The sequence below is a fragment of the Drosophila yakuba genome, chromosome 3R (assembly GCF_016746365.2).
Source record: "Drosophila yakuba strain Tai18E2 chromosome 3R, Prin_Dyak_Tai18E2_2.1, whole genome shotgun sequence".
Lineage (NCBI taxonomy): Eukaryota > Metazoa > Arthropoda > Insecta > Diptera > Drosophilidae > Drosophila > Drosophila yakuba.
In genome coordinates this window covers 10,446,842-10,458,586 of record NC_052530.2, presented here as the reverse complement: position 1 = coordinate 10,458,586, position 11,745 = coordinate 10,446,842, and the positions used below count along the sequence as shown (strand labels likewise).

Sequence of the window (11,745 nt, the reverse complement as noted above, 5' to 3'; positions counted from 1 at the left end):
GCGTTGTTGTTTTCAAACTCGTCAAGAGGTGTATCTGTGTGCCATTTGTTGCCATGGGTGTGTGTATGTCTGTATGACTACACTCAAACTTAAGGCAAATCAAAAGCGTAAACAATTTTGTTTTTATTTTGCTTTTGGTCGCTACTCTTTTATTTTTATGGCGCTTTGCTTAAGCTAATTGCAAACGATAAATGGCGGCGGCGATAGTGGATTTCAGAGAGGTTGGCCGGTAAGGGGGTATACTTCGCCTCTTTCCCTCACGTCCGTTCGAATTGGCGATTGCAAACATAATAACAAAAGCCCAGAGCTAGAGAAAAAACATATACATAAATCATGGGGAAACGTGACTTAGTGGAAAGGTTTATACCCCTTGATTGGCATTTTGACTGCATTTCAGTTTACATTGGTTATAACTTTGAATTTCTGAATGTAATATAAGTTATTTAGCTAATTACAAAATCTTTCTAAATACAAACGGGTATACTTTCGCCCAATATACCCTATCTTGGCGAACGGCCTGTGCGGGGTATCCAAAACGAGATGAGGCAAAACAAAAAGTTGCGTGCACTGGTCTCGAACTGGGCCCGTAGATGTATCTGTATCTACGCAATTGGTATCTGTAAGATACACACACATCCAAACGCTCACGTTGTGCCGCCACACGCGCTCGGTGCCGAGCGGGATGGAGATACTGGCGGAGCGAGATGGGTTACGTTCGTATTTACAAGTTTTGTGCGTTGGTCTCTGACGACCCCTTGGCCTCCCACCTCCTACGTCCCCCTGGCCCCAGTCCCCTGTATTTTTGTACAGCCATATGTATGTATGTACATATGCGTGCAAAGTACGCAAATGGCGAGGATGAATATAAGAAAATTTAAATATAAAAATAAGTTAAACACACAAGAGAAAAATATTTATCTCAAGTGAACGTTGGTACTGTATTTTATTGTAGTTATGGGCTATAAAGATTTGATATATTGGGGCTTCATTTATTGCAGCTGTTTCATTGGAGAACTGTGTTATCTATAAGAACGTTTTCTTATCGAAACTGTTTAAGAAAATTACCAGCTGAGCAACTCCTTTTGAACTTTTGTTTTTTTTTGTGCTCTTAAAGATATCAACAGTTTTTTTATGTGTAAAAATTGTGAATATATTATGAGCAATCATGTGAGTGTGTGTCAACGGTTATTTTGTTTTTTCTTCCCTGTGGATTTTTGTTATTTTCAGGCAGTGGAATAATTTCGTTCTGCTGCGCAATTTCTACTATTGATTCCCATTGCTATTCCCACACTTTATGCTTTTCTTTGGCCTGCCCCTATCGCCATGGCTTCGCTTCCATGAACTGCCCTGCTTTGCTTTGCGTTTGCTTTTGCTTTGATACCATTTTCTAAATTAAGGCATACATTCGCACAAACAAACATCCGACTTTGTGGGCTATACTATATGTGGGGTACTTGCGGACTTGCGATAGCATTCGCACCTTATCGCTGTAGTGCCTCTGTGTACATTATAATTATTATTGCACGCGTAAACAGCAAACTATATATGTATGGTGATAAGAGTGGTTGTTGTTACCTCAGACGGATGATAAGCGTAGTATTCGAGCAGATGTTGGCCCTTAGAAATTCGGCAGTTCGGCTGAGTTCGTAACGGAAATGACTCTGTGAAATGAGTTCCCAAAAAAGGTGGATGATTCACGCACTCCAAATAACCATGCGGGCTATTAACCAGTCCATCGAATCTTTTATATCACATGAATTAAGTTTACGGCGCTGCTCAGTGTATAATATACACATATGTATATGTACGTATATTGCGCACATTTTCTGCTTAAATTGTTTTAATTTTTATTCGAAAAGGGAACAATTGATTATAAATGCATTCAGATATTACCACTGTAATTAATATTAATAGGCCATATATGACATTCAGTCAGTTTGACATTATTCAGATTTCTGTGTACCCTCGACAGGTTCAAAGAACTTACTATTTTCAGAGAGGTCATATTGGATGCGAACCTCTCAACAAATTGAAATACTTGCTATTCCAAGCACCTTGAAATGGTTTTAGGTTGGCAAACGCTCACCTCACGGTATTGACTATTCATCTCGGCGACCACGTGACTTGCTCTTTGTCTGGCTATGGAAAATTCTCCCCCCACCCAGGGCTCCCTGTCTGGTTTCTATAGCTAGAAAACTCATTGAATGGATCTGTTATCGGTCAAGTGGGGACGATGTGTGATAACCCCGTGGCTTGATATGCCGCGATGTCGAGCTTGGATTGCATGAAGTGGTCTGATCGGGAGATTTCAGCTTGGAGTCAGTCAAACATTTCCCAGTTCGCCGGCAAGATGTGGTCTTCTACGAATATTTTGGTTTTCTTAGCAGCGTCTACTTTAGTCCAGGCATGTTTTTGACTGTGCAAGTTTTTGAGATGGGTCCTAAACAATTCCTAATCCTTACAGGGTAGCATGCGGTTTCATTTCACCCTGGATTTCCACGTACTGCAGCCCCCGAATGCGACCGACACCATCGACAAGACCATTATTGTGGAGAACAATCGGATATCCATGGTGGACAACGAAGGGACGACTACTAAGGCTCCGATGACCCAGTGGACGGATCAGGATCAGTATAACCAGGACGCTTTGCAGAAGGTGATCGATACGCGCAGATCGGTGCAACAGCTAAATACGGAGCTATCACCCTTGGCTGGCAGGAGCACCGATTTGGCCAGGAGAATTAAACAGAGTATGCGATACGTCAACGAGGTGGATGCTGGCCTGGAAGATTTGACCAACTTTGGGCAGTTGGTGGAGCTGCTCAAGAAATTCGTTACCCTAGTGGATAACCTAAGGGATCCAAACAATCTCGGAGGTATCCGTAGCCTGGAGTACGTACTCCTCAAGCTAGCTCTGGAGAAGTACGACCTTCCCAACAAGCGACAAGAGATCGGTGAATACTTGGAAAGGGCGGAGAGTGCCTGGCGAAGATACCAAAACACGCAGGTGGTTCTACTGGATAACTCCACCTGAGTCGGTCTCAGTTGCCTAGGGCTCTTGGTCCTGCCGACCATATTAGGAATATAGTTTTAGGATAAGACAGGACAAAGACCAGCATCATTTGGCAAGACAATCGCCGCACCATGATCTACTAGAGCGGCTCGGCCCTTGAAAGGAATAAAAGCCATCGAAGGGACTTCCTGTCTATTATTCGATTTCACTGCAATGCCCAGAATTGCTACAGGTATGCGAGGGGAGTACCAATTCCAGGGGTAGAAGACCGTAAATCCCCTTCGGTGCCCGGTTTCGTTTGGGCTGAAAAGTACGTTACAAACTCTGCGAATGCCTTTGTACACTGCGAAAAATATATATAGATATAGATATACGCTAGAGAAGCGTAAGAGATCTTGATACATACATAAGTATTTCACTCAAATTAAAAATTCGTTTTAATTTTTATTTGCGTTATTTCCAAAAAATTATATCTCCTAGCTTAAGCTCCCTTTGTAAGGTATGGTATGATGGCAAAAACATTTATGGCGAAAATCTAAAAAAAAAGTTCTCAGTGCATTTCCATTCAGCAGATGCAGGTAGCCGGATTCGAGGATCTAAGGGAGCAGTTAATAGGGCACAACAGCTGCCAGAGCCGTTGCTAATGGGTGAAGTGGAGGGTACGGCGAGGGTCCCGATCGCAGACAGAAATTTCCGAAACCCGAAACAACCACTAACAAATACCATATGCAGTTAAGTGGGAAATGGAATGGGGCGATCCCGAGGAGAACAGCATTATCAGGACGTTACGAGTACCATTTGTCGAGTGAAGTGTGGGGGCGGGTATTCGGGGTAACGATTTCGTACCCCCCATAGGAGGTACTCAGGGAATTCCCAGCAGTGTGGAACGCTTGAAAGGCGACACCGATTCCAAATCTCTGAGTTACCCCTATGGCTTCCTTAACGGTTTTCAGCGATTTCTTTTTTAGGGGTGTCGTCTGGAGTGTCGACTTATAAATACACTCGTACAATCCATAAATTTGCCTTTGTGTTGAGCAAAAACCATGAAGAAATCGGTATACATAATGAAAACTCGATTGGCATAAGAGGGACAAGCTGTTTGAATACAGGTTTAAGCTCTTTTTTTTTAATCAACATCAGCCGAAACTGGTCGAACGGCTTTGGAACATCGGCTATCCGATGGCTTATGTATCTTTTTGACAGTTTATGTTTGTACTAAAATTTCGCTGCAGGCGATAAATATGTATTGAGACAGCATCCGGCCCAAGAAAGTAGTGGCTAGGGGGATGAAAAACAGAACAGAGGATTTGTGTCAAGATATCAATTCCACATGTGGACAATGTGCATGCTTGCATAGTACAAATGTACTCGAATATGAATACACACTTGTATAGTCATATACATTTTTATAGAATAACCTTGGTGTAAGTCTATTAATGAGGATTTGCTATTGTGTTAAGCAAATTAAAATATGCCTTTTTATATTTTAGTTAATATATGTATTTCTTAAGAATATTCCATTGTCTTAACTAATTTTACAACTATAGAAATTATAGTAACTAAACAAGTAAACATATAATATATACATTGCACACAAAAGAAATGTAACTATGAGAAAATTTATTGTCTGTTTTTTAAATCTAAAAAAAAAAATATTGAATCATTGGTTCCATTAAAGTTTGTGAAAATTTTTGTTTGTATTTTAAATTACAAATTACAGTACAAATTTGGCGCCCTAAGCATTAGACGATGAACGATAACGATTAACTATGTTCTTATTGCCTATGTTAACTTGCTGTTAAATATATCTGCTCTCAATGTAAATGCAAAACAAAAAATGATATGACTTTTGTGGCAAATATTCAATTCGGCTTGAAATTGCGTAGGATTTTCAGAACCTCGATCTGAAAGTCGAGCTTGCGATCGGCGCACATCTGTTGCATGTGCGGCTTAATGGTGTCGAAGAAGGCCTGATCCGGATCGGCGGACAAGTAGGCGTTATTTGTACTGCAGGGTGGATCTGGTGGTAACTGCGGAATATATGCGATCTCCGGAGTAGCGGTGTCCTCCTTTGTGCAGGCCAGATCTTCCAGAACCGTATTTAGGTTGTCTGGAATGGCTGGGTGACGAATTGCGGGCTCCAGATTCGATTCCTGGTCGGAGTTTCTCTTTCGTGGAGTCTTTGCAGATCTCTGTGCAGCGGTGCTCCCTCGCTTCCGTTTGCCCTGTGACTTGGGCTGCTCCTTCAAGGATTCCACATCGTCCTCCGACTCTGCTTTAACGTTTAGAAGGAAACTTAGTTCCCTTTCGTAGATGTAGGAAGCCCTGGCCACCTCCTCACCACTTTGGCGTAGCCGGTTTACCCGTAAGTAGCTGTCCCTTGTATTTTTCCAACGTTTAAGCAGGGTTTTCACTGGAATTGGAAGCTATGTATGATATTGATTATAATGATTTGAGCAGCACCCACCTATTTCCTGCCTCTCCGGCTCGCTGGAGTCGTCAAAATTCGCGCAAAGCTCGTGGCCAATTTGCTGCCAGGCCTCATCTCTGAGTTCACGATTGTGGAAGTTAGGGTGGCTTCGTTCCCATATAATAGATCGTTTGTGTACCGCGTCAATAAACTCGTACATGGAATAACGCAAATTATTTCCCGCCGAGCGGAGAACTTTATGATTGCCCATTATTTATTGTTTATTTTCGGGATGGATTGGAATAACAATATGTTGCTTGCGCTTAACAGCACGTCAACCGCTTAACAGCACTCCCCGCAGAGTTGCCACCTCGCCCTGAATTCAAACTAAAAACGTTTTGTATGTTATGAAAATACAATTTTCAATTTTGTGTTTTATTATTAAACATATACAGATAGGTCAGTGGATTATTGTTGCTGTTGTTCTTGCTTCGAAGCGTGCGAAATGCGAAGGTATGACCGAGTAATACGTGTACGTGTTAAATTAGGAGAGAAATGCAAGTGAGTGTTGATGATTAGGGTGTAGTGTTCTCTGGATTTCTGAATGATTCTATTTACATGGGCCTGCCCATTCCGCGGCCCATTCCCATGCCACCGCCGGCCATCGGTGGTTCTCCGGCCTTGGGACTCTTTATTGTCTCGTCGACGGAAAGGATCATGCAGGCTGCCTCGGCGGCCGCCGTCAGCGCATTAATCTTGATGATAGACGGCTCCCAGACGCACTGTTCGTAGTTGTCCGAAATGTCTTCCTTGTTGATGTCGACGCCGAACCACTGGCCTCCTGCAAAAAAGGTTAGTTTAGTTTCAAAACACTGTTACTTTGAATATAAAATCTAAACTTTACTATATTATAACGTTACATGATCACGAATAATTTTATCAAATTAATGCAGTCTATTAAAATACTAATTAAAGTTCCAAATTAGACTACCGATTTGAATTTGCCAACGATTTTCGCAGGCAACACTCCGCCCAGGTGGCAACGCCGCATACAGCCCGCGCAATAAACGAATTGAGAAGGTGCGAAAGAGCACACCATACAGCACATGTGACTCGAGTGAGAGAGGACGAGTGACAGAGAAGGCGGAGAAAAACACGCGTTGCTGCGGCTGAAATTTCCGCTGTTTTTGCATTATTTGGAAAAAACACAACGGGCAAAATGTCCAGCTCCGGGAGAAAGCGCAAACAGCAACTGAAGCCGCGCCAGGATGATCACCGGTCGCCGGTCAAGCGGCGCAGTGTGGACATCAAAACGGAACCCTTGGACGGCTATCCGGCGCTCGCAGACTACGATTTAAGTACGGCCGATATAAAGCCGGATCTCACTGAACTCCAACTGCAGCTGGTAGCGGAGCAGCAGGTGACCACCACTACCGTTCGCTTGGAATTGGAGCAGCAAGAGAGCGATTCCGACGAGGATGGCTACTCGGAGCTTGATTACCAAGCGGCAGATGTCTTCTGTCAGGGTTAGTTAGGTGCCCCTCCCCTCCGCTCAATCCCTAACTTACATAATTTCCCTTTTTACAAACCAGACGAGGCGGATGACTACGATCCAGATTGGAGCAGCCAGCAGGCGGGCTCCAGATTACTCTTTAAATTTCCCATCCAGCAAACTGGCCTGAAATTCGGACAACGCTTCCAGGGACCGCAGCACTACTTCAACCAATTGCTGGGAAACCGCTCCAAGTTCTTCTCTTCCCTGGCCCAAAGCTGCAACCTAAAGGGAGGAGAGCTCAAGTCCAAGCCCACAACTGCCGAAGAAATGGAAATCTTTATGGGCCTCTCCCTGCTTATGTGTGACCTAAAGCTGGAGCACCTCTCGGATTACTGGAGCACTAACATGTTTTACGGTCTCGTCGGATTCTCTGGGAAGATGTCCCTGGAGCGGTATCAGCAGCTGCTGCACTGCCTAAACTTTGATGCACCGCAGCTACAAACGGGCAAAACCAAGCTGAAGGACTTTCCACTGCTAGACTTTATCAACGAGCGCATGGAAGAGATATACATTTGTGGCCAGCAACTGGTGCTTAATGAACCTATCACTCTGTGGAAAGGAGCTTTGAGCTCCCATGAGGATCTTCCCAACAAATTCCGCACCAACTCACTACTGCTGCATATGCTAACTGAGCAGAGCGGACTGGTGGTGAAACTTCTGCCGGAGATTGTGCGGAAGGAAGACGCACCGGCATGGGTACGCAATTCCCGGCAGTTGGTGGAGCACCGTAACAAAGTCGCCCTCAAACTAATGGAGGGATTCCAGGGAGGACGCACTGTGTACGCATCAAAGTTCTATGGAAGCTATGGTCTGGCCCAGGAGTTGGCTAAGAAGAGCACCTATTGTACTGGTCTGCTGGACAGGAATAGGTACGGCAACAGTAAGGCACTGGTGCACCAACGATTGGATTCCAACAGTATCTCTACCAGCTATGCCACTTCTCTGATGATGGCCAAGTGGCGACGAAGGGCAAAGAGCTTGTACTTCTTCAGCTCCGACTGCTTGGCCATTTATTCCAAGGAGATGGCAATGCAGAAAACGAATGCCAAACCCAAGTTGATCCAGGAACTCGAATTTCAACTGCGACCTGGAAACGATGGTCGCCACCACCTGATCCACTACCAAGCTGCCTGCCAGGAGCTGCCGGCGGACAAGAAGCTGACCATTTTTCTACTCAACATTCTCGTGTACAATTCCTATTTGCTTTACTTCGCCAATGGCCAGAATGCGCGAGTCGGACATCTAAAAAGTTACTCGGAGTTTCGGGTGATCATAATAAAGTCTCTTCTAAGAGAAGAAGTGACGAACGAACCGCTAACAGTTAGTCCCCAGAAACCGGATGCATATGAGCGGTCAAAAAACAAACCGGTGCCCGAGCCCAGGATGAAGACCATTCTTCACGAGCCCGTGCTTATCCAGCAGAACGGAAAGCCGGCTAAGAAAAACTGCCGCTATTGCCACAAGGGCGGAATGCTGCAGTTCAGCAAGTTTATGTGCAACACCTGTCCGGATAAGCCAGGTCTATGCCAGGAACCCTGCTTCCTGCTCTGGCATGAGCAGCTCAAGAAGTAATCGGACAGACAATTGGACGAAGGAAATAAGAATATATTAAAATTTGTTACAGAGGAACAAATGTTTTTTGTTTAAAGTTTCATACACAAGATCTTTAAAATAAAAACCTCTTTCCCCGCATTTCAAATATAAATTTCAAATTCACTCATTGTTAAGGTGGCTCTGTACGGGTAAATATTTTGGGACACTCACCCTGGGCGTGCTTCTGGCGCAACTTGTTGAGAATGTTGGTGGCATCGAAACCGGCGTTGTCGCACAGCTGGCGAGGAATGATCTCCAGGCCCTTGGCGATGGCGGCGATCAACAGCTGCTCCTTGCCAGCAATTGTGCGCGAGTAGTCGCGCAGCAGCTTGGACAATTCCATCTCAATGGCACCGCCGCCGGCCACCACGGAATCGTGCTTGATGGTGCGACGCACGATCATGATTGCGTCGTGTAGAGATCGCTCAGTCTCCTCCAGAAACTGCTCGGCTCCGCCACGCAGGATAAGGGTGCTCGTCTTGGCATTGGGACAGCCTATTAAAAATAAAAATCAAATCGAAAATTTGTGCTTGTTGAATTGAGTCCTCTACAAAGGCAAACAATTAAGTAGACGAATACGACTCTTACCTTGGAAGAGGTTGAAACGTTCGCCGCCCACCTGGCGCTCCTCGAAGTGTTTGCACAGACCGAGGACATTGGGCTTAATGTCGTTGGCCGTCGTCATCACGGCACCACCGCAAGCCTTCATGGTGCGCTTAAGATCTTCTTCGGGAACGCGGCCGGCGCAGAATATGTCGCGGTCGGCGAAATACTGTGTGGCCACATCACCGATGGGCAGCTTGGAGAGCACCACATTGGCGCCGGACTCGTGGATCTTGGCCAGCTTGTTGTAGAGGATCTGCCACTCGGCGTCGACCACCTTCTGGTACTCCTTGACGTTGTCCACGCGGATCTCGGCGTTATCGCGCTCAGCCTTCAGCTCCAATTCGATGTTGAGCAGGGCAATTTTGCAGTTGTCATACGATTTGGGGGCCATTTCAAAGCCAGCATAAGAAAAGGTCTTCTTGAAAGCCACGCCCGACACCAACTGCGACTCCTCCAGCGAGCCACCGGTCACTTTCTTAATGCCAATCATGTTCAGGGGCAGCAGCTCATCCAGAGACAGCACAGCATCGACTACAATGCGGGAGAAGAAGTCCTTCTGCTGGTGAATCAACTTGGAGGACATGGCAGTGGCTGCGCACTTCTCGAGGAGAGCACGCTGCTGGTCCTTGGACTGTTCGACAATCTGGACAGCCATGTCGTTGATCTTCTCCATGCAGAGCTGCAGGGCCTTGCGGATGGCCTTAATGATGACTCGCGGGTGAACGCCCTCCTCCACGAACGGTTTCACCTGCTTGAGGAACTCGCCGGCCAGCAGAACCACAGATGTGGTGCCATCACCCACCTGAAGGAGAAGGCGAAACAAAGCTTTAGCTGTGTCACGTGCTTGGCTTCTCAGGGGCCAATCGCTTACCTCGGCGTCTTGTGACTTGGCAATGTCCACCAGGGTCTTGGCCGCCGGGTGAATGATCTCCAGCAGCTTCATGATGGTGGCTCCATCGTTGGAGATCGTCGCCTTGCCGTGGGCATCCACAATCAGCTTGTCCATACCGCGGGGACCCAAAGTGGTCCGCACCGCGTCCACGATCGACTGGCAGGCATTGATGTTAGACACCAATTGCGGCTTGCCCTGCGACGTGTCAGTGCCTTCTTTAAGGAGCACAATTTGCGGTTGCTGTGGGTCATACGGATATAGCAAAAATATATAGTTAAAGTCTCCAATTAGTCAGCAGATGTCGTCGGCTTGCGAGAAGCTTCTTTGCAGGTTATGTTTACAATCGCATGCCGCTGGCAGAGGAGTCCATGATTGGGGTTCCCCTCTTTATCCTTGGATTATTTGCGGCAGGACTTACCATATTTATGTGATGGGGTTGGCCTTTAGCACGTATTACAGTTTAAAACAATAAAGTTCCTAGCAGACAGGCGGCAACTTGCTTTTCGTTCACGTTTTCCGCGATGAGTAATGGGCCAATCGATTAATCGATGTTATTTCGGTTTTAATCGATGTTTGCAATCAGTGTGAACGTTCGCGCGGGTCTTAGGCGCACTTTCAGGCGAAATTTGAAATCTTAACTTAATAGGAATAATTTTTTCTTATCTTTTTTGTATCTTGGGAAGTTCCTTAAACTTGCACTATAAAGTATTTTTAATTTTTAACTTACAACGTTTTTAAATGGACTACAAATAAATTAAAGGAGTCGAATGTCGAGCGTTTAAAACCTTTAATATTTACAACATATTAGATGCAACTGGTTGTAGTTATCGAAAAAGTAATCGGTGGCTTCATGACGTCACTGTTGACCGGTGAGTGGTTTTTCGAAATTGCTCCCAACTTCAAATATAGATTTGTGATTCTTTCTATTTATAAAATTTTGGCGATGCACGCACGCATGTCGCTTATTCCATTTTAGAAAGTGCGCCGCATCTTCAGTTTGTTCCTACTGCTCAACTTGAGTGAGTTGTGCACCGAGCAGCAATTAAATGGAAAATAAAAAAGAGTCAATTAAAGGCCAAAACGCTAGAACATTCAACCGAAAATAGGTTCAAATGAAAGCACGCAGTCTAAATCTAATTCGGTCATGTGGAATTGGAATTTTAGTTGCCCAAGACTCCTCTTAACGACGACATCGAATCACAATGGATGCCAACGGATACTAACCGGATACTAGACAATCGCCGAATGATTACGAAACAAATCAGGATGCTGAACCGACTAAGAGAAATGCAAATAGTGAGTAAGAATAAGAAATATGTAAATTGTGGCTCCCACATGATAAGGCACTCAAAGCAAAGTGCAAAGATTGTTCCCCTTTTGTGCCTTTATTTAGATTTCCCCCTGTTGACAGACTGGAATCGGAATGTGTTCTAATTGTGTCCATCATTCATCGCGTCGTTGAGGCGATTGTCAAATTTGTATGTGATTTGTGAAGTTTCAGCTGTCGGGGTTCATAAATATGAAGATATTAGTATGCAATACGTTAGGCATTTAAAGGGAATTTAACAACTAAAACTTTCAGTTTTCATCACCTTAAAAATAAGACTATTTAAATCATCTGAAATGTTTTGCTATTATGTTTATTATCCAACGTATTTAGTTCTGGTTTTAAACAA

The 11,745-nt window shown here is 44.8% G+C and overlaps 4 protein-coding genes across 4 annotated transcripts; 2 read left to right on the top strand and 2 right to left on the bottom strand.

The window, feature by feature from the left end:
• Positions 1-817: 817 nt before the first annotated feature.
• LOC6536283 lies at positions 818-3,197 on the top strand. Its single transcript, XM_002096833.4, has 2 exons — positions 818-2,404; positions 2,465-3,197. Exons 1-2 carry the CDS (start codon positions 2,267-2,269, stop codon positions 3,032-3,034), a joined length of 708 nt encoding a protein of 235 aa, XP_002096869.2. The 5' UTR covers positions 818-2,266; the 3' UTR covers positions 3,035-3,197.
• Positions 3,198-4,616: 1,419 nt separating this feature from the next.
• On the bottom strand, positions 4,617-5,768 carry LOC6536282. The gene is made up of 2 exons (XM_002096832.4): positions 5,481-5,768; positions 4,617-5,426 (listed from the first exon to the last, which is right to left on the bottom strand). Exons 1-2 carry the CDS (start codon positions 5,692-5,694, stop codon positions 4,876-4,878), a joined length of 765 nt encoding a protein of 254 aa, XP_002096868.1. The 5' UTR covers positions 5,695-5,768; the 3' UTR covers positions 4,617-4,875.
• A 123-nt stretch (positions 5,769-5,891) lies between these two features.
• LOC6536280 (T-complex protein 1 subunit eta) lies at positions 5,892-10,645 on the bottom strand. Its single transcript, XM_002096830.3, has 5 exons — positions 10,488-10,645; positions 10,049-10,309; positions 9,160-9,979; positions 8,743-9,066; positions 5,892-6,264 (listed from the first exon to the last, which is right to left on the bottom strand). Exons 1-5 carry the CDS (start codon positions 10,488-10,490, stop codon positions 6,038-6,040), a joined length of 1,635 nt encoding a protein of 544 aa, XP_002096866.2. The 5' UTR covers positions 10,491-10,645; the 3' UTR covers positions 5,892-6,037.
• On the top strand, positions 6,355-8,576 carry LOC6536281. The gene is made up of 2 exons (XM_002096831.4): positions 6,355-6,949; positions 7,016-8,576. Exons 1-2 carry the CDS (start codon positions 6,643-6,645, stop codon positions 8,548-8,550), a joined length of 1,842 nt encoding a protein of 613 aa, XP_002096867.3. The 5' UTR covers positions 6,355-6,642; the 3' UTR covers positions 8,551-8,576.
• Positions 10,646-11,745: the final 1,100 nt, after the last annotated feature.